Here is a 20,541-nt window from a genome sequence, read left to right as displayed (position 1 = left end):
GCGCTGCTCGGCAGACAGCTCCGCTGAGCTCCATCTCGCCGCGTTATCTGCTGGCTCGCCTGTCTTCCATTGGTCTCTCGCTGTCGGTGGGAATGCCCGTCCAGCCCGTATTACAGGTATCCAGCTGTCGCCTTTCCCCCTCCGCCTGGACGACAAAAAACGCCGCAGTATACCCGGCTGCGTATCTCGCCGACGTCATGTACCTGCTTGTCAACTGCTGCCCTACCACCTATCCGAGTACCGTGCCGGGCTACCGCAACCTGGGCGCTATCACGGCTGCGGCCCCAGCGTCATAACGGGCCAAGTCCCTCGCCAAGTGCAACCTGTTACTTCCACAAGCCCCAAGCCGCTGACGCTATTTGCCAGAGCTTCTTAAAGCTGGGCTCGATCTCTCGATACCATCATCCGCTTCCACTCCTCCATCAGCCCTGATTTTTATTACCAGGAAAATCCTGCTCCTCCTACAGCTTCGCTCATCTTTGCGACACCTCTTTAGCGCTACTCTGCAGTACATATCCGTCCGCAATCTGCCCTCTCGTTGAGCTCTTGTGTCTTTTCTGTACTCACGGGGACAATTTCGCCCACGTCGCAACAATTACTACAGCTGCGCAATCTCTACGCATTCTAGCTTCACTCTAGGTCGAAATGGCGTCCGCACAGGCAAAGGCCCAGGATTATCTGAGCGTCCTTGACAAGGAGGTTTGTCTTATCGCGTGTCCACGGGCGCAGTCGTCCTCTGAAACCGAGCTCTGCGTGCTGACGGAGGAATCGCACAGCTCTCCAAATACCCCGCCCTGAACAACCTCGAGAAGCAGCTGGGCGTCCCCAAGGCATATGCCGTCATCGGCTTCGCCGCTCTCTACTTCTTCCTCATCATTTTCAACATTGGTGGCCAGCTCCTCACAAACTTTGCGGGCTTCGTCGTTCCGGGCTATTACTCTCTGGGCGCGCTGTTTTCCCACTCTAAGGAGGATGACACCCAGTGGCTGACGGTGAGCATTTCCCCCCCAATTGCGTGCTACGCATATCAGAGACATCGTGACGGCTAATTTTCCCTCCATAGTACTGGGTTGTTTTTGCCTTCTTCACCGTCGTCGAGGGCTTCTTCAGCATTGTCTACTGGTTCCCCTTCTACTTTGTCTTCAAGTTCATCTTCCTGCTGTGGCTGGCTCTTCCCACTTTCCGGTGAGTTTTCAATTTTGACGGACAGCTTGCCTAAGTAGATGCGTCTAACCATCCATTTTCGCGCAGTGGCGCTGAGGTCGTTTTCCGATCCTTCCTTGCTCCCACTCTCGGCCGATACTTCCAGGGCCCCGGCACCTCCGCTGGCCTCCGCTCCAAGACTGATGCTTTTGACAAGACTCAGTAAATGGTGCGGGCCGAGCAGCTGCTTGGTCGCAAAGGCTGAACTGCTTGATTATCAAGTCCCGGGCCAGGAGCTGTAGACCATTGCGCGGAAGACGCAGCAAACATGGATCAGACTGATAGTTGGAATAAAATGGGGTTACACGGAATCGCCGGCACATGTTGGGTTTTCGGAGAGGAAATGAGGCCATTGGAGGGAGGCCAGCATGGGAACGAGGATTGGGATAACGTACGTTTGTCTAGAAGATGTCATGACTGGGAGGAAGTTGGGCGCAATGAGATATTGGCATGAAATCAGAATGCACAAGTGATAATGGAAAGATGGATGGTTTTGCTTCCTGAGCCCTGAAGCTCCTACTACTACTACGTCAACCAAGTGCACGTGTGGATCGCATTGACGTCGCGCCACCACTTTCAAAACGGATCACCTTGAATGCTGTAGTTATTTTGTGATAGTTGTTGGTAAAAATCATGTGTTGGATTTCGCTTGGCTGCTCTCCAATTCCTAGCAGAAAAGGGCAGATGTCATTCTGTTGATTTTTATCGCGTGCTTGCATCACCAATCATCACGATACCTTGCGGTCTACAGACAAGAGGAGCACTGAGACACGAGATCGAGCCTCCCGGATTACGCATTACGTGGCTGTGCTGATCCCAGCTGCGCCTCCGCACTCCTTCACTCACTCTCTCTGGCTTCTCCCTGAAAGCGACCCCTGCGCCCCTCGATAGCGGCCCGCCAGATAACCGTATCGTGAAACGCCTTGATTGCCTACTCTCTACTGTACTTACCTTACTAGTAGTCTTCCCTGACGAACCATCCCCAACGGCTGCAACCACAACACGAGGCATTGCTTGCTTCTTACCAACTCTCTTCTTCTTCCTCTTCGTCCTCCTCCTCTCTGCATCCATTGTCTCTTTTGTATTCTATACCTACGCTCCAGCCCATCGACCGCGCGAGAATCCGCCATGACAGTCCAGGGCCACGGCGCCACCACGATCCAAAGCTAGAACATGCCGCAGCCACTCGCAAACCGCCGACGACAGACCCGAACCCGAGCCAACGACAGCGAATGCCCGCACGGCGTGCGCATGTGATGCCGCCGACTCCGTTGCAGTCGCGGCTGGCAGCCTCTCTCGCAGGGGTGCCTATTATCTTGATGCTCGCCATCCTCCTCCTCACACCGGCCGCGGCGCTCTCACACGAGATTGAGCGCGAGGCGTCGTCTTTGCTCGACTGGACGAGCCCGGTTGCGCCTCCGCAGCTGGTCGCCCGATCGCACCCGCTCTACGAGCCCGAGTTTGCCTTGCTTGACCGAGGCATCGTCGGGCGGGCTCCCCTGGATGCGCAGCCCCTGCAGAACAATGCCCCGACACCCTTGAATCTGGCGCCGGGCTCCTCTGCCTGCTATGTCGTGCAGAAGAGCGTCATCTTCGGCGGCAGTGAAAACGCTGGGTCCTCGACTTCCAGTCGGGAACTGAAGAGGGACGAAGACGTCGAGGCGAGGGCCGACCATGCCAAGCAGCCAAGCAATGATAAGTCCGAGAGCAGCGGCACTCCAACGAAGACCCTCTACCTGTCAGCGAATACCTGCCTCCAGCCGCAGATTGTGTCTTCAAAAGGAGCATCAGAAGCGCCTCCGCAGCTGCGTATCTACATCTCGACCTCGAGCAAGGATGGGTGTCCAGACCCGACCAAGCCTGCGGCCGGAGTGCAATCAAAGGCTTTTGAGCAAGGCGCCGTCATGTACGGCCTGAACGCCACGGGAGACGTATATGTCACTGTTGCAGCTCCCGACGTCACGGACAAGTTCCAGGGCATCTACAACTTTGAGATTGCGGCATCGACCGATGCCTACTATTATCAGTACAGCTCGCAGAACGGGCAGCTGTTATGGATGGATAGCGATGCGACATCTGCCTTGCTCCAGACGGCGAGCTTGACGAATGACCGGAACAAGATTTCATCCATTATCAAAGGCGATCCGCAGTACGACTTGTTCGTCCAGGCCACCAAGGCACCGGTTCTCGACGGGCTGATGCGCTCAGTCTGTGGGATGAACAACGTTGCTCAGATAGCATCTAAGAGGCTGGATAACGGGCAAATGAACAACAACGAAATGGTTCGGACCAAGATGACGGACAAGGGGCCGGGAGGGTGGCCTCGGCAGCAGTTTTACTTCCAGGGGCTCAATTCGAGCACCTCATACTACGGCATCTTGGTCAAGCACGGAAACTCGACAGCTAGCTCCAAGAGACAAAGCACAGGGGTGATTGGGGGCGGAGGCATTGTCTTTCCGCCCACCGACTTTCAGACCTCGGCAGGTATGTATTCGCCGCATGTGCGAGACGGCGCGAGACGACACCAGACGATGGTAGGTGCTAATTTAACGCTGTGTCATAGGAACAAATTGCAATCTCATCACAGATTTGGACTTTTGCGAAGACGTGCAGTGGGCGGCACCGGGAAACAACAAGTACAACAACACGGAGCTGGGCAACATCTACGACGCCTACGCCAAGTCCATGTACAGCAACTTTCAAAAGGTCATGATGCAGATTCCGTGCGAGGCGCCGTCCACGCAGCGGTACTCGCTGGCGGCCAACTGCGACAACTGCACGACGGCTTACAAGCAGTGGCTCTGCGCCGTCGCCATCCCCCGATGCGAGGACTTTTCGACGCAGAGCAACTACACGATCCCGCGCAACGCCGCCCAGGCCTTTCCCAACGGCACTTTCCTCCCGGACGCGCTGAGGAATGAACTCATGCAGACGCCGGCCTTTAACACGTCCCGCACCAGCTTCATCGACGAGGTGATTGCGCCGGGACCGTACAGGGAGATTTTGCCCTGCGCGGATCTCTGCTACGGTGTCGTCCAGGGATGCCCGGCGGCGATGGGCTTTGGGTGCCCGCGGCCTGGAAAGCTCGGCTTTAACGTGAGCTATGCGTTACGGGACCGCAACGGCGGAGCGGTGTCTTGCAACTACCCGGGAGAACCGAGAACGCAGGTCAGCGCATCGGGAGCGACGGCGCCCAGCATGATGCTCCTGGTTGGTGTCCTCGGGCTGGGCTCGATGGTCTTGCTCTGATGGGCACCTGCTGTACCAGAGGAGACGAAGGACGAATAACGAAGACGAGAACAGCAAAGAATCAGAGGAAGGATCAACATAGGGAAGAAACAGAGAGAAAGAAGGGGGTATAAGTCATACCGCATGCACGGCGTTTTCGGTTCTTAGCGTTTATGGGATTTGAAGGGCTGATTCCCCCCCACCCCTTACTTGCTTGGTAAGGGAAGATGGGGGGGAGGGCAAGGCGTTCTGTTTTCGGGCGATATGTCTTGAGGTTACTTGTATTTGACGAGAGGTGGAGGGCAAACGTCGACTGCGCATTTTGCGTTTCTTGAATAGAGATGCCCTGATGGGTATTGACTGGGCGATTTTGTGTCACGCCCACAGATTTTGATTTATGCATCATCCAAGAGTGGATGGGAGAGTCAGAGCAGAATAGAAAGCAAGCAACATGCATGCATGAGAGCTAAAGAGCCGCGCAGACGTTAACGTGAAGCAGAGTTGTGATATTGTCTGGTTGTATTCGATGAATTGGTGCATACACGAGTGTGCAGCGTCGTTATCGTGTCTATGAGTATGTGATGGATGAACCGCCGCTGCGCCCATCGATTCCTTGTGTTCGTGTTGACGACCGTTGTTGACGCTCGTTCGCCTCTTTTCAACGCTGTCATGGTATCTCTCTCTCTCTCTCTCTTTCTCTCCCTTCTCTTCTCTCTCTCCTGTCTCTTGTGTCTCATCATGATTTGCCTGTCCCCTCCTTTGCCCGTTTATATTCATCGACCGTCTTCTCCAGTTCCGCAATCGTCGCTATCACACAACCAAATCACTCGTCAGCACATGTCAACCACAAGACAACCCTGAAAGCCCTCAACCCCCCTCCCCCCGTCAAGTTCCGCTTCCACTGATTCTTTCCCGGGAAAAACCCCATTCCCCATATATCCATGGGCTTTGCATTCGAAAAGAAGAAGAAGAAGTAGTAATAGACTCACCGTCCGTTTCCGCGCGATGCTCATCGGCCTCGAGCTTCAACCACGTCCAATAAGCAACCTGATAGGTAAAGATAGCGAGAACGAGGACTTTGCCAATGGGCCGAGTAAACGTCTTGTAGAATTGGGCCTACACACACACACACAACCCAACAAATCATACCCCATTAGCATAAATCTTGAACCCTCAGAGAAGAAAGAGAGGATCCCCGGCTTACCGCTGAACCCGACGCCGGCTGCTGCTGCTGCTGCTGCTTCGTCGCAAACTGCCTCGCCGGCGCTACACAACCACCACCACCACCACCGCCCCCAGCTGCTCTGCGCAACGCAACTCCGGCAGCCGACGAGCAGCAGCAGGAGCCCTGCCGGCGCAACGAAACGCCCAGCGCATGCGCCAGACCCATTGTCGGCAACCTGGAGGTAGGTATGTTCGATCGATCGATGTTTTCTTCTTCTTCGGTCCGCTGAAAAAGGACAAGTGGACAAGTTCTCGTCGGCGGTATCAACGAGTGTGAGCTGTGCCGTCGGCAATCATTTGGCGCTGTTCCTGTCGAGGCTTGGGAGTCTGGACTCTGGCCGAGGTCGCTTCAACTTTTGGAGTTTTGGCAGCTGCAGAATCGGGTCAAACAAATCGATAAATGGTTCGTTTGGTCCAAGTCATGGAAGACACCCCTGCAGGGTGGTACCTCGTGGCGCACCATGTGGCCGCGCAGACGCCAGGTACATACCCATCCTGCGCAAATCCAAATGTCGCTCCCCGCATTCCCGCCTCACTGCTGCTGGAACATCGATGGATGGGAAATCCGGCTTCTTCCAGCGAACTGCCTGCCACTGGACACTCCCCGCCAAACCCGCTAGAACCACTACTAGTAGAGCACCCGACACCAGCCTAGGGGGGATTGGGGGGGTTCGTCCCGCTAATATCGCAGCTGTGTAACCGCTGTAGGCCACCTGGAACCTGCTGCGAATGGATTAGCGCCGGCTAATAAGTGCCCTCCATCTCCCCCTTGACCCTTGTTTAGGTAGGTGACCTTTGACGACACATGTCCTTGTCAGGACAGGACAAGTTGATCCCTGGATTCGAGCCTCGCTGGCCATTTCCCTGGGAAGCTTGCCCGTCTCACCTTATTATTGTCTCGTCCGTTCCTTTTCGCAACACTATATCATCGAAACCTCGCCCTGTTCGCTCCTTGACCAAAGCCAACCCCCCCCCAACTCTTCCAAATCTCTCTCTTCTCCCCTCCCAAAAATCCCAAAGATCTGTCCTCAATCCCGTATCCCGAACCAGACACGACATCCCGGCTGCAGTTCAGGAGCCTTTCCAGTGATCCTCTAACAAGTCGCATCACGCCCCCCGTCGCAACGCCGCTCAGCGCAATCCCTCCAGCTGCATCTACACTTGCTAAAGGGACTCCTCTACTCTCTTCCGAATAGAAAAAAGAACAACTTCAATCCCTCTCACATCCGCCATGGTAACGCCTCAACCCCCCTCCTCCCCCATCCTCTGCGAAATCACCCGCGCAAAACCTCCCTCTCTAACTCTCACGCCAACAAACCAACAGGCCCAAACCCTCGAGCAGCGCCGGCGCAACGCCAAGTTCGCCAAGGACCAGGAGGCCAAGATGGGCAAGTCGGAGGACCAGCTCAAGAAGCGCACAAAGGAGACGCCCAAGTCGCCCATCTCCCTGTTCTGGCTCGGTAAGAAACAACCAAAACATGATACGTGTCATTGTCGCCTGACGGTGATGCTTGAGATTGTGCTTGGCGCTGACTGTTTACTTGCTGTAGCCGTTCTTGCGTTTGTCGTCTTTGGCGGGCTCGTCTTTGAGCTCCTGTCGCGCTTCTTCGGCGTCTAAAATTCGAATCGATATCACCACCTACTCCATGTCGATTTGAAAACCAGACAGAACGACAGGGATCCAACCAGAAAACACATTTGGCGACGGGAGAAGGAAACAACCGAGGAAGGAATATCGAACGCATACAAGGAGGGCGGACGGCTCTGACATGGTCAAGGGCAGAAGGCGAAGATACTGTTGAGAGTGAGATACCGTCGACGAGCCGACACTGGCGCTTCGCTTTGCGTGCCCTGCCCGGGTCATCTCCCGGCGTGACTCTACAGCAGACGTATCATGGGATTTACGGCGCACTGGCATTGTACATTTATCATTTGGGACTTCTACAAGAGACACAAGGTGAAAGCAAGAAAAGAAGAAAACTTAATCATTCCATGTGGTATCTCGCGTGAGCCCTACCAAACGCCTCGTTGCCTTCATTCGTCCAAGTCGACGATATGAACAGATGCAAGTATGACAGGCAGTTCCAAACGACAGTCTGGCCTGCAGATATAGTACAAGGTGAATGGATCTGTGCCACCTCATCTCTCAGACGAGGCGACAGTCCTAAGCACCCAAGCCGCGGCGCTTCTGGCCGCTCTCCTTCAGCGCCATGCCAGCCTCGAACTGCTGCTGGATAGCGGCCTCGGCGCGGACCGAGTTGCTTGGGTTCTTGGACGCCATGCTGCCTGGCTTGGCAGCATTGACACCAGCTTTCTTGCCGCCGAGCAGTCTCAGGAACTTATCTTGACGGGCCTTGCCGCCTTCAAGGCCTTCGATCTTCACCTCTTCAGCTGCTGCTTGAGCCTGCTTCTCTCCTCCTTTGCTCTCCTTCGCCTTCTTGCTCTTCTTGCTGACTGGCTGCTCGGCATTGTCGTCCTGCCGCTTCCTTTTGCCGTCGGCCGCCTGTCCCTCCACGGCACTGGCCTCCTCAGGCTTGGACTTTGACTTCTTCTTGTCTTTCTTCTTTTTCTTCTTTTCGCCGTCAGTCTTCTTGCCCGAGGAGTGCGCATCGCTAACGTCGTCATCGTCGGGCGTAATTTTGGTGATTTTCTCGCCGACGCCGTCATCAGAGGCCTCCTAGAAGAGCACATGTCAGTTCTGGCTGCAGAAATAGATCTTCCTCGGAGCTGGATGCCTTACATCGAGAACCTTGTTCACCCACTCAATCACTTTGGCGGCATTATGGGCTTGCTTAAGCAGTTGCTCCACCTGGATCTCGAGCTTCTTCGACTCTGCCAGATGATGGTGACGCTTCTTCTCCAGCTCCAGAAGCTGCTTCTTCAGCTCGCGATCTTTCTTGTTCTTCTCCTCTTTGCCTTGAGCAGTGCTCTTCTCAGACACTTTGGCAGCTTTCTTGAGCTCGGGTTCTTTGGCTTCACGGGCAGCTTTACGGGCCTTCTTGGCGAGCTTGCGTTCTGCACGATTGGAATGGTGAGCTAGCTAGTCCTTACAGAGCTTGCGCACAAGGGGGGAAAAGAATAGTATGACGCCTATGCTTGAGTCGGTGGGGCAGGGAGGAGGAGGATAGGAAAGAAGATCTTACCTTGCTTCGCCTGGGCGGAGGCAGCGTCCTGAGCAGAGGAGGCCATGATGGACGTGGTCTGGAAAGCCGCAAGAGACAGGACAGGCTCAAGACGATTGTCTCCGTGCGCGAAGATGCTCAGCTGCGTGCCACTGAGATCTCGCGTTGTGAAAAGTCGAAGCTTTGGAGCTTTTTTTTTTCTTGGAAACTTTGGATGTCTGTGGCGCTGAATGATCTGGAGCTGGAGAAAGAGCTGCTTCACAATGGCTAGGTAGGTAGCAAGAAAAAAAGTTATGGGCTTTCTGCCAGGCGGTGACGGAGCTCCCCACACTGATTGACAGGGCAGGCGCGCTGGTGCATAACGGTAAAGATTGCCGAGCTGGACGAAGGTGGGGTTGAAGAAGGACCTGAGAGGCGGTGGCACCTGCCAAACGGATAGCGCATGATGATACTGTACGAGTATGTATGTACACATTTACAAGGCTCAAACTGCCCCAAACGGAGACCTCTGGGGGTGGCTTATTAAGAAGGGGGGGGATTGGTAAGCTTCGTACAACATGGACTACCTACCTAACTTACCTAACAAAAGGTACCTTAGGTACCTTAGGTAGGACCATGAACTCTTTCTTCATTAAACATGTGAAATACCAAGACGAGGGAAAGGAGGGACAGAATGCGGATTGATGATGCTCGCTCAGCTGGGTGTTTGCTGAAGGCGGCTAAGCTGACAATTGCCCCTGCATACCTATGCCTCTCTCGTGATGGCAACTGTTTCTGTTTACAGGTTGCAAACACTAGGCTTGCACCGAACCTGAGAGAGGTAAGCAAGAGCCTTTCTTTCTTTCTTTTTTTTCTTTTGTTTTTTTTTTGAATTGAGACTATCAAGTCATACATGCAGTCGGTAACCGATTGCCGTCATTTTGAAGTTGCTCAGAAGCATAGAGGTATCATAAGCGAGTATATTCCAGCATCATGTCTCAGACGTTCCATGCACTCACCATACACGAGGCTCGAAGTCGCAAGATGATCGGCCAGCCCACTGCCATAGCTTTGTACCTCTCCAGAGTCAAAAGAAGATGGACATGTCATCTCTCTCTGTCGCTGTCAATCACGATCAATGCCGGACTACGATGAGCTACTTGGCTCGTGGCACTGAATGTAATCAAACTGAACCCGAATCTCATGTAAAAGGGCTCGAGTTGCTGATACAATTGTGTCAATTCGCTATTTCGCTACATGTTGCCTAGGAAAGCGTCCCATCATAACCCAATACAGCAGCTCTCTATTGTAAGTTCGTCATTGATACATGAGGTGAAAAATGTCTATCATCAACGGCTTCACCCTTACCAGTGTCTGCGCCGCGCCTTGAAACTCTGCTCGTATAGATACATTGCGTCTCAGCCATAAACTCCCGTGTTGTAAAACTCAAACAATAGACAAGAAAAGAAAGAAAGTAAGAAAAAAGCATAGAGCACAAACGCCACAGGCCAGTCATTGTCTGCGCTTATGAAAGCATGGGATAGGCTTGGCCAAAATCGGATGCATCATAAACGTACTGATTCTCGTCCCCATACGAGTCGTTCACTCCGCTGCTGCCATAGCTTGCCGTCTGACGCACACCAGGGCTGAAAGACGGCGAATAGTTCTGTGAGGCAAAGCTGTCCTCGAGGTATGTTCCCCGACCACTGCTCTTCCGACTCTCCGCCTCGTGTCCTCGGGCCACCATGTGGCTCAGGTTGACGCTGCCCCAGGGCAAGCCTGACAGCTCTGGCTCTGCGTCGATGTCATCTGGCTCGGGGATGCGGTAGCTGTTGCCGGCGTGCTCCTTGTCTTTTGCCTCGCGCTCCGCTCTCTCTTTTTGCTCTTTCACTTTCCCCCCTGTCTCAATGGTCAGCAAAGTCCGAATCTGTACAAAAGCTGGGTAGTGTTTAGGGGGGGAGGACGTACGAAACTTGCGTTGCGCAATCCGATTCTGTATTCGCCTTCTCTCCTCGGGGTCTGTGACTTCGGACCACTCTGCGTGTTTTGAGCTAGACTTGCTCTTCTTTGGTGGCGAAGAGCAGTTGCTGCTCCTGTTTGGCGAAGGTTCTGGGCTTTGTGAAAGACTCTTTTCTCGTTGTGTGGCAGACATTGTGTAGAAGAGGAACGAGGCTGAAGACGGCAAATCAAGTCGATTACTTGGTAATCTCCGGCCAAGTTGAGATAAAAGACGACAGGCTTGACTGATGGCTCTATGTGTATCGGATAATGTGAGTGGGCGCAAACGGGGAAGAGCGTCTTCAGTCGGGATTTTCTCGCTGCAGGAGTCACAGAGATGATAACCTGAGAGAACGGATTCCTGGCATGAACAGGAAGTCTAATGCTTGTATACCCAAAGAGCAAATGAGAATTGGTTGTATTCGTGAGAGAATTAGTAGCAAGAAACAGTTGAGTCTAGGATGGTGATAGTCTGAAAACATTACAAGCGATAGGCAACGGGGAGTCGGACCGCCGTTATAAGCTCACCAGACAAGACACAAAGCAAGGCCAGCCATGGCTAGGCAATGCGGCTCTAAACCGTGAAGCCAGACCATGGTAGTGCCCCCCCAAGCCAGATAGAGAAACCAGAGTGCCTGTCCCAAATGCAGCCCCTACTGGAAGTACTACTAGTATATCCTTTGCATGCCCACACAAATTGCCCCGACCCCAGCTCCGTCGGTCGTCGAGCAGCGATAGCCGTGGATGCAGGAGCTAAAAAGGGCACACCCGCCTGTTGACAGGGGGACAAGGACCAGGCTGGAGGCATATTCAGGTTCACGGCCAGGGATCTGCGGTACTCTGCTCCCCAGGGCCCCACCGCGGACTCCAGGGTCCTGGCTGGTCACGGCAGGGAATCAGCGTGCGTGGGCATCGAGGTGGTCTGGCTGCTGGTCATCGTCAGTAGCATGGGGTATACGAAGCATTAGGTATGCATGCTAGAGAGATGGGTGGATGAAAGGATAGATGGATGGGTGGATTGGTCCCGATACGGGGTACGCGAGGAGGCCACAAAGCGTCGGGAGGTAGAAAAAGGGCGTACGGAGTACGACGGCGAGCATCAATCAGGAAGCGAATGAAGGACCAGAACAGAGCGGAATAGCATGGACAAGACGGTGACGTAGCGGCACTAGCGGTCTTTGCATAACCATCCTCACGCCCAGAGCCACGATTCGCAGGCGGATGCCGTGAAGGAGCACAGCACAGGCGAGGTCATCCGAGCTGGCGTGTGATTGACAGAGATGGTGAGCTTGGCGGAAAGCTGGGGCTGACGCTGGCCCTCGTACGAGTCTTGTGAAGTTGAGTACCTGGTCCTTGAGCATACTATACCACTGTACCTGTAACTTTGTGCCTGCAGGAGGTGGTGGGAGGATTTCCATCTGGAACGCGGCAGTGGGAGGTTGATGCTCTGGGGCAGGGGAGGGGATTCGATTGTCAGCAGGGATTGTTGTTCTGCAAGTACTGCGGGTACGGTAGCGTCAGGTATGCGTGGCAGGTATAATACCTAGATGTTCAGGTTCTTCTGGATTGAGTGCCATGGAAGGCCTAAAGTACCGCTACTTCAACCTGACAATACCTAGGTATGTAAAGTCGTGATCCGCAGAGAGGATGTGTGCGTAACGATGCCGAAGCACATGTTCGGCTTCAAAGCTGCTGCTGCTCGGCTTCATTGCCCAGCCACAAGCGTCATTTCCTCACGTACCGACTCGGTACCTGCTCTCTCACTTCGCTTCCACAGAGCTTGCATGTCCTCGTACTCTATGTACCTACGTACTACCTTACCCATGTGTTAGAGGCACCTAGGGCTGAAGATTAATCAGCTCAAACAAGGTTAGAGATGAAGCTTAGCCTGCCATACCAGCCAACCACGGCATTCCAGGTGCTCTTCTGATGGGTCCCGAGACCCCCTTCGGCCCCGTATAAACGAAACGGCGTCAGGCACGGCGTACCGAATACGGAGCACTTGGACTTGTCCAGAGCGCCCTTTTGTTGATGCGTGGCAGGCGCATCGTGACCTCAGCTGCAACTCAAGATTGACGCCTGAAATAATTACTCGCAAATTTATAGAATGAAGAGAGAGGGAGAGATGAGTACGGTATCCTGAGCTACCGGATACACAGTAGTTGATTTATCAGAGTGAAGCTACATGCTGCTGTCTTTTGCTTCCAAGGTCATGTACTATGGTACACTTGAGTTGGAATTATAGCCAATGACAGTTGTGCTAGGAGACGCTAGCGGGCTATTTATAGCCAACCCGAGTTTCTGCTAAACAGTCGCTTCTGCTACACCGAGCAATTATACCAGTCAACGCAGGTACAGGTACAGGTACAGGTACAGGTACAGGTACAGGTACAGGTACAGGCACAACAAGCACAGGTCCGGGCCCAGGCCCAGGCACCTCCAAAGCTCTGACAGGTCCAGGCAGGTGTTCCTTCCTGCAGCTGCTGCCTCAGAATTCATAGGGCAGGTACGCATGGCGTACGTAATGCACACACCTTCGCAATGCTTCCTCAATTCTCGCCCTCTCAACCTCACCTCGACTTCGTCTCCGTCATCATCATCCACTACCTAAATAGGCTACCTATTCATCAGCATCGACACCCCCAAACAACCTCACGCTACACGCGGGCTCTCCCCTGAGCCGAGTCTGCGCAATCGACATCCGCAACTCGCACCAGCGGTACAGTACCCCATCCCAATCAACTCCTGCAGCCATCTCCCCCAACCTGCCAGTCTAACCCCTAGCCCTGTCCATCTAGTGCCTGTATGACTCTTTGCCGGCCAACGTTTAATTTCTTGGGGGCCGCATGCAGGGCTGGCACCAATGACAGCATGGCGTTGCAAAAGGTCTCCAGCTCTCCAGCCCAGTCGCCGACTCCCAAGAATCAAAGCGAGATATACGACGGGGAAACCAAGCGTCGCATCCCATCCTCCTTTGCGTCAGCGCAGCTCACACTATCTTGCACCTATTCTGATCGGCCAACAACTGGGACTGCTTGCTGTCTTCGCCAGTCGTGCCCATGAATTGAGGCACGCACGCACGCAATGACTAATGGACTTATACAGGAAGTTGGCTTGGTAATGCGCAAAGGACCAATGCTGTCGATGTTGCGTCTCAACCAGACAATTCTCTCGGTTTCTCAGCCTCGATTCATAAGCACGCTTAGAAATTCCACAGCCGCGACAGTGTCTTGTGGTTGTCGACGCAGGCACCCAGCTCATGACCAAGTTTGGGTGCATCCAATTCCGCCAATACGGAGCAACCTTCGTTCACATTGGTCGGACCAAATTCTCAGCTCTGGTTTCTGGAGGGTTGCTTCGTCTCGAGCCATGCACACGATGAGGTGCTACGTGCAAAAAGCCATGCACCTCTCCCCACCGGTATAGTACCACGCATCACTGTTTCAGAAATCTTATTTTGCACGTCGAATTTTTTGGACGTTCCCCCCCAATTTCAGCTCTACACAGGCTGGGCTCCTGGGCTAGGCCTTATCACGATGCTTCCGCCGTGGCGTTCGACGTTGAGATGTGGCGGCGACGCCGGGCGCAGGCCGGACTAACAAGATCTCTTGTCTCGCCGCTAAAGCACGCTGTGTGTGCTTGAGAAGATTTCCGACTGGCACCATTCTATATCCCAGGCGGCTCTAACAGACAACATGATGATCCTGCAATCGACCACGCAATCGCTTCTTTACTGGAAGAGGAACAACCGGTCTGTCGTAGTCTATCGCGAACGCCCTCCCATCGAAGGCGAACGGTGACACAGAGATGGGTTGTGACTAACTGGAGCAGGACCTCGTCCTCGCACTGCTCTCCAGCTCTTCCCTACCTGTCGTTGACGATGTGGGCTACCGACGCTCGACTTCGTCAACAGCGCCCTCCAAACATCTCTTTGGTCGCAGCGTGGCCCGTGGGCCGCAGCTATCACTACTAACATGAAGCATCCCGTCAAGGTGCCACTGACAAAGAAGGCTTGCTTGTCAGGTCGCTTTGGAGCCAACGACTGCACGGTCGTCAGCGAGCCAACTTACACACCAACAATGCATGTTTCAAACACATGCTTCGATAAGTCGCGTGCAACTTCACGACCCCTGCCTGCCATGTGCCTTGATGTTCTGTTCCACACAACTACCACGCGGATGTCGTTCTGCATGCTCCGTAGGGCTGCCAAGAACACTACGGCTCAGGCAGGTAGTAGTATACAAGAATAGGAGGTGCCGCTGTCGAAAAGAGCATGGCGATCTACACTAACCCGCGAGGAGTATTCAGGGCGAGGATGCCTTCATCTCGAAGAATTTTCTATTCTTGGACCGTGCAGGGGTCCCTCCATCGGATCTACATAGTAGTATGTACATACTAATGGTTGCCGTCGTCCTTCAAAGCCCCCACCATCTGCAACAGCTCCACGATTCATGGCAAAAGAGAAGCCATGATGCTGCAGAGTCTGCACGCTTGTGTCTTCAAGAGATAAGCGTCTTTCGCTTCTCTCGCCTGCCTTCTGTTTCGAGCCACCTCTCCACGCTATGCCTCATTCCCACCGGCAAGTTATGCGACTCATGGACTCTACCTTTCAGCTGACAATTTGGTTTCTATTCTCTCCAGTTGAGAAGCTGCCTTTTGTCCGTCGGCCGCACATCTCGGCCGTTTCCCGCCAGTCTCTTCATTTTCCCTTGTTGTCTATCCTTCCATCTTCTCCGTCTTGTGTGTTTCTTTTATTAGCATCATTGTAAATCTCGTCGGCCGAAATTTCTCGCAATGGTTGCCTCGACGGGGCGACAACTAGACGTCGTGTGTCTTTGTCATTCTACAGACCTTACAAGGAGGGATGCAAGACTATGGTTAGTGGATGCCAAGCAGCAAAGAATGATGGTCCTCAAGTAGGGCTGTTCTCACGGTCTAATTTCCCTCTGTGCTATTTTAGGTGACCGGCGATTGTTTGGGGTTCGCGTTATGCGTTATGTTGAAGAGCATGACTCGGCAAAGGAAACGAACGGTCCACAAGAGGTAGGAAACGAAGGGAAACCAAAGGGACTATCAAACGCTTACACGTAGAAGCATCAAAGACGAGAAAGGTGCGTCAACAAAGTCTTATGACAAAGAGCTCCAACTCCAAGAAAATGTTGGCCGTTCATTCGACCAAGAACTATCATCACCTTCCCAAGTATGCTTCTCCTGCCCGAGCCCAATCATCATACCTGGTATTAGTACTAACTGTTATATACAACGCAGCTGTCCACACAATGTCAGAACAGAGTCCAGAACGCCAGGACTGCGAATATCACGGGCTCTCCATCTCGGCTATCTGTGGCGACATTGTCGCTGGCCTTGGAGCTGCCATAGGCTCATGGCCACCTTGGCTCATCTCCTGTGGCTTTGGCTGTGCCCAGAACCCAGGCACGGTGTTGTGCCCTCCCATATACGTCTCTGGTGGAACTGACGAGGCCATGCTCATGTGCGGATTTGAGCTATAGTACGAATAGGTAGGGTGGGCGGGAGAGCCGTAACCGTTTGAAGGTACGGGAACGGGCACAAGCTGAGGCTTTGCGGAACGACGGCGGAAATACAACAGCAACCCGACGGCCAGAAGCAAAACGGCCGCGCCGCCGATGGCGATTCCTGCGATGGCTCCGCCGGAGAGAGCGGCAGTGCTAGGCTTAGAATCTTGGCTTGGCCCTGCGTCTCCCGCTGCGGTAGTTGTAGAGCCGGGAGAATTTGACGTCGTCGTCGCCGAGCTGGTTGCTGACCCTGGGCCTGCCGTAGTGGCTGTCGACTGTGAGCCATTGCCCGTCCCACTCGGCCCAATCTCCTTGTATGCGTCGCAGTCGGGCTTGGGCTGCGCAAGCGGGCACTCATCTGCAAAGCAAATGGAGAAGAGCTGACCATTGATAGCCGGCGCACATCGCACATTGTACCGGGCGTTCATGAACGTTGAGAGCGTCTGCGCGTCCTCGTACGAGAAGCCATAGGCCATGCTCGCCAACGTGAGCTGTTCGATGAAGTATCCGATGTGCGTCTGGTTCAAGTTCATGAACTTGTGGACGTATGCCGGGGAAAGAGGGCCGCCCCTGCTCTCACCCGTGCGTGGGAATTTGGGTGCAGAGCTGCAGCCGTAGACGAAGCCGAATGCCGTAAACCAGTGAGTGAAGAGACGACTTTGATCCGGACAGAATGACGATAGGTCAGCAACGGCTACGATGCTTACAAGGGGAGGGGGCCTAGGGGAGCAGCATAGGGGTCACACGTACTATTGGTTCGTCGACTTGTCTATGTCGACAGTACTCGTTGAGCCGTTCAAGAACGAGAGCAATGGCCCAGTAGCTCCTCCGTCAAGCCAGTCGATGCCCACGGGCTGGTTGTTCAAGTTCGTCGTCGCCTCTGAATGGTGCAACTCCAAACGTCAGAATACAAGCGTTCAATCGGGTAAGAGTGGCTTTCTCCTTCTCCCCCTTTTCCTCTTTTCTCAACCCGCGCGACAGTCTTTCTTACTTGAGCCATCGAACCACGGCCGGAGGTACACATCAACTCCCTTGTATAGACCCTCATTGAAGATGCCGGTAGTGCCGTTATCTGCGTCTGGGAGAAGGTCGTGGCCGCCGGCGTATGCAAGAGTGACGATGCTCTGGACCAGGAGCAGCTGCGTCGTGATGTTGCTCTCTCCATATCGCTTGGCGGCGTAGTAGTCGCAGATGGATTCATCGTCGGACCTTTGCGCAAAGGCCGTCTGCCCGGCAGCCAGCAGGAAGATGGCGGTAAGTCTTTTCCACAGCATATCGAGAGGAATCACTGTTGGTAAGAGGGTTGACAGCCAGACAGTGAGACAAACTCTCAAGGACACAAAGACAGCAAGTAAGCAACAACAACAACACAGACAAGATGGGGACAACCAACGATCCGTGTGAACGGAGACAACCCCAGATCATATACATGTATGGGAAAGGGTCAGCCGAGAGGCTGGGGCACACCGGGCCGGGCCAGAACATCAATCCATCACCAGCTCCTCCTCCTCTTCCTCCTCCCCCCTCCCCCCTGTGGGATCAGCCCAGCGCCAACGCCGCCAGGCCTTGGCCAACAACCCATATGCCCACGCCGTGCATATTGTGGCGGGCAAGGCCTCGCTCCATTTGCCGAGCCTGGGGACATGGCCCATGGCGTTTCCCGTCAGCCCCAATGGCTCTACTACTACTCCCCTTTTTGTTGATCAAATAGTGCCCTCCTGGGGCTCTGCTGCGTCTCCTGCTGGCGGCCACCAACGCCCCGGTAGCCGTCAATTATCATGGTGGCCTCTTCTTTTTCTTTCACCCCTTCTTCTTTCTTTCTAGCTCTTGGAACAGAGAGACGGCGGGACTGGGCCCTTGTCGGATAGTGTCATGGCCAAGACAGCCGCCTCCCCCAGCAGGGCTGAATATCCATGCCCAAGCGAGATCACCGACTAGTAGCACCAAGCCACGACGAAAGCGGTGCAAATAGTCGTTAGCTGACGCTACCGCTAATCCATCAACCCGCGTTCTCGGCTTCGGTAGACTGCCACTGGGGCTCCGTCCCTCCCTCGCAGTGCCTCCCTCTCGGCACTTGTAAAGACGGCCGGGGGCTTGTGATAGAGAATGACTCTGATGTTGTACTTGTACGTATTAGTATTAGGGAACAGGGGGGGCGAGCCAGCTGGGCTTGTTCTTTTGCGTGGCGGCGGCAGTTGATTGGAGAGAGAAAGATGGAGAGAGAGAGAGGAAGAGAGAGGGAGAGAGAGGAAAAAACAAGCGTCAAGCCACTCATGCAAAGTGCCCCATTGCTTATGTTCAAGTATACGACTATTGGACGGCGGACTGCAGGTGCCAAGTGTCAAGTGTCAACTGTTTTTCTTTGCGGCTGAAGATGGGCTGGGATCAATGCAAGGGAGTTGATACCTTAGTGAGTGTGGGCTTTCTTGTCTCGTGTTCAATGGTTCCGACGAAATCTGCCTAAGCAAATAACCTCCTTGTTAGCGTACCCTCTGGCCGGGAACGGGGCTGGGCGTTGGTCTCGTTCGGATTGATGCCTGTTTTTTTTTTTTTTTTTTTTTTTTGTGTGTGTGTGTCGGTGTGAGAGTGACGATGGAGATGAGATGAGGTGAGATGCCAGAATGCTGATGATTGTGATGTATCATCCCAATGTGGTTTCACTGGTGTCGTGTTGCGTTGGAAAACCTGATCTGGGGAGGAAAAGTGGTGTAAGTTGCGCGCCTATATTATGCTTAAATTGACATCCTCCATTGATCAGCTGCCATTCGCCATAGAACCGAGTACGAAACTTGTGCTCTGCATATATGGTAGTAGTATCTCGATACCCAAGAATCATTTCCTTTCAGGGTTCATCATCCTCGTAGTCGTCTGCGTCGTCGCAATCATCCTCATCTTCGTCACCGTCCCCATCAAACACAAAGCCTCCACGACAGTCTCCGTCGCCATCTTCATCATGGCCTCCACCGCCCTCATGATATAGTGTTCATTGTCACCACGGGGCATATCCGGTGCTAGAATCCACTTCTCCTGCAAGTGAATTATCTTCTGGCTTGCACGGAGCTCTACTGTTCGCTTCAGATTCCTCGGTGCCACTCAAAAAAACTCTGTGTATCCGCCGTGACCGCAAATGGGTATTGCCCTCACGATTGGGCTCGTAGTGCTGCATATGTCTTTCTTCATATCTACCGGCAAAATGTACTTGGAAAGTGGTTCTCTGAAAGTATTGCCCTTGTTGGTAAGGGTGTGTCGACTGACTTTGTTACGCTCTTGGACATCGTATTGTTTAGAAGTCCTGTGGTAGTTGGTGTGGTTTCCGTCAACCCTCTTGCTGTTGCTATGATCTAGGGGCAAACTCTTGACTTTCTCCGCTCTCCCATCAGCTGAATCATCATCTTCATCGTTGTGATCGTCATCATTCGAACAAATAATAACGAGTTCTGGTCGGATAAGGTACCCCTCTCCGCTCATATGGCCGAGCTCTGCTAGAGGGTAAATCCAAGTCGATTCCGTAGGAGGCGCTACTGTACGTCGACCCTTGTTGGTGGCCGCTGTTTGTTCCTCCTCGCTGGATATCACTGGCGTGGTGAGTATGACAATTGCCGTAGAGGTAGTTTTCCCGGCATATCTCGCTGAGGCGAGTCTGGTGCGGCTCAATATAGAACACTGTGGGATCGAGATGTCTCATATTGGTCGGCAAGCCTGACAGTGTTGCGTTCGCACTATATAGATCTACGGCTTCGAGCTACATGAGCATCAGCCGAATATACAGGCAGATGATCCCGGTGAGCATCTGGCATCTCATATCGTGCAGAGAGGCATGGTTCTGGCCATTAAGAAGCTGTACACCTAGTGATTCAATGTCACCTCCTTGGTTCTCGACATTGTGCTGCAAACTGGTAAGCCCTTGATATTTACTTTCCTCTCCTCTGTAATGTCCCATGCTCGACGTGGCTTTGACACTGGGAGGCGTGGCCGCCTCCAAATGCTGGCTTGTTTGGGATAGCTTGATTCTTCGGTAGAGAGGATGAATCACCACGTCGAATAACGGCGCAGGTAGATAAGCAAGACACTTTAGTTTCGTCACTGGCAGTAGACGTACAGGCATCGCGGAAAGCAAGGACCATGTGGCTTGAACCGACCAGCAGTCGGGACTCAGATCATTTGGTCTACATCGAAGTCATACCTAATATACAGTTGTGCCAGACGTGGACGACCTCTCCAGCATCCTCCCATTTACATGCCTGCCAATGCCT

The 20,541-nt window shown here is 53.6% G+C and overlaps 6 protein-coding genes across 6 annotated transcripts; 3 read left to right on the top strand and 3 right to left on the bottom strand.

The window, feature by feature from the left end:
* The first annotated feature begins 456 nt into the window (after positions 1-456).
* Positions 457-1,589, top strand: TRIREDRAFT_23316 (Ca2+ permeable channel). The gene is made up of 4 exons (XM_006968992.1): positions 457-699; positions 777-992; positions 1,064-1,185; positions 1,252-1,589. Exons 1-4 carry the CDS (start codon positions 646-648, stop codon positions 1,367-1,369), a joined length of 510 nt encoding a protein of 169 aa, XP_006969054.1. The 5' UTR covers positions 457-645; the 3' UTR covers positions 1,370-1,589.
* A 1,050-nt stretch (positions 1,590-2,639) lies between these two features.
* On the top strand, positions 2,640-4,431 carry TRIREDRAFT_37060 (calcium permeable channel; the record flags this gene model as incomplete). The annotated part of the gene is made up of 2 exons (XM_006968999.1): positions 2,640-3,687; positions 3,767-4,431. Coding segments are annotated over 2 exons (1,713 nt in total), but the record flags the coding sequence as incomplete, so codon positions are not given.
* Positions 4,432-6,886: 2,455 nt separating this feature from the next.
* On the top strand, positions 6,887-7,273 carry TRIREDRAFT_69287 (uncharacterized protein; the record flags this gene model as incomplete). Its single annotated transcript, XM_006969081.1, has 2 exons — positions 6,887-7,115; positions 7,206-7,273. 2 exons carry the CDS (start codon positions 6,887-6,889, stop codon positions 7,271-7,273), a joined length of 297 nt encoding a protein of 98 aa, XP_006969143.1.
* Positions 7,274-7,819: 546 nt separating this feature from the next.
* TRIREDRAFT_111663 (uncharacterized protein) lies at positions 7,820-8,844 on the bottom strand (the record flags this gene model as incomplete). The annotated part of the gene is made up of 3 exons (XM_006969034.1): positions 7,820-8,332; positions 8,396-8,670; positions 8,799-8,844. 3 exons carry the CDS (start codon positions 8,842-8,844, stop codon positions 7,820-7,822), a joined length of 834 nt encoding a protein of 277 aa, XP_006969096.1.
* Positions 8,845-10,281: 1,437 nt separating this feature from the next.
* On the bottom strand, positions 10,282-10,908 carry TRIREDRAFT_72524 (basic leucine zipper transcription factor domain-containing protein; the record flags this gene model as incomplete). Its single annotated transcript, XM_006969033.2, has 2 exons — positions 10,282-10,655; positions 10,725-10,908. The coding sequence occupies 2 exons, from the start codon at positions 10,906-10,908 to the stop codon at positions 10,282-10,284; spliced, it is 558 nt and encodes a 185-aa protein (XP_006969095.1).
* Positions 10,909-16,071: 5,163 nt separating this feature from the next.
* On the bottom strand, positions 16,072-17,562 carry TRIREDRAFT_123911 (uncharacterized protein; the record flags this gene model as incomplete). Its single annotated transcript, XM_006969032.2, has 3 exons — positions 16,072-16,945; positions 17,039-17,168; positions 17,280-17,562. The coding sequence occupies 3 exons, from the start codon at positions 17,560-17,562 to the stop codon at positions 16,072-16,074; spliced, it is 1,287 nt and encodes a 428-aa protein (XP_006969094.1).
* Between the last annotated feature and the right edge of the window lie 2,979 nt (positions 17,563-20,541).

This window comes from Trichoderma reesei, assembly GCF_000167675.1.
Source record: "Trichoderma reesei QM6a unplaced genomic scaffold TRIREscaffold_28, whole genome shotgun sequence".
Lineage (NCBI taxonomy): Eukaryota > Fungi > Ascomycota > Sordariomycetes > Hypocreales > Hypocreaceae > Trichoderma > Trichoderma reesei.
This window is presented reverse-complemented; position numbering and strand designations above follow the sequence as displayed.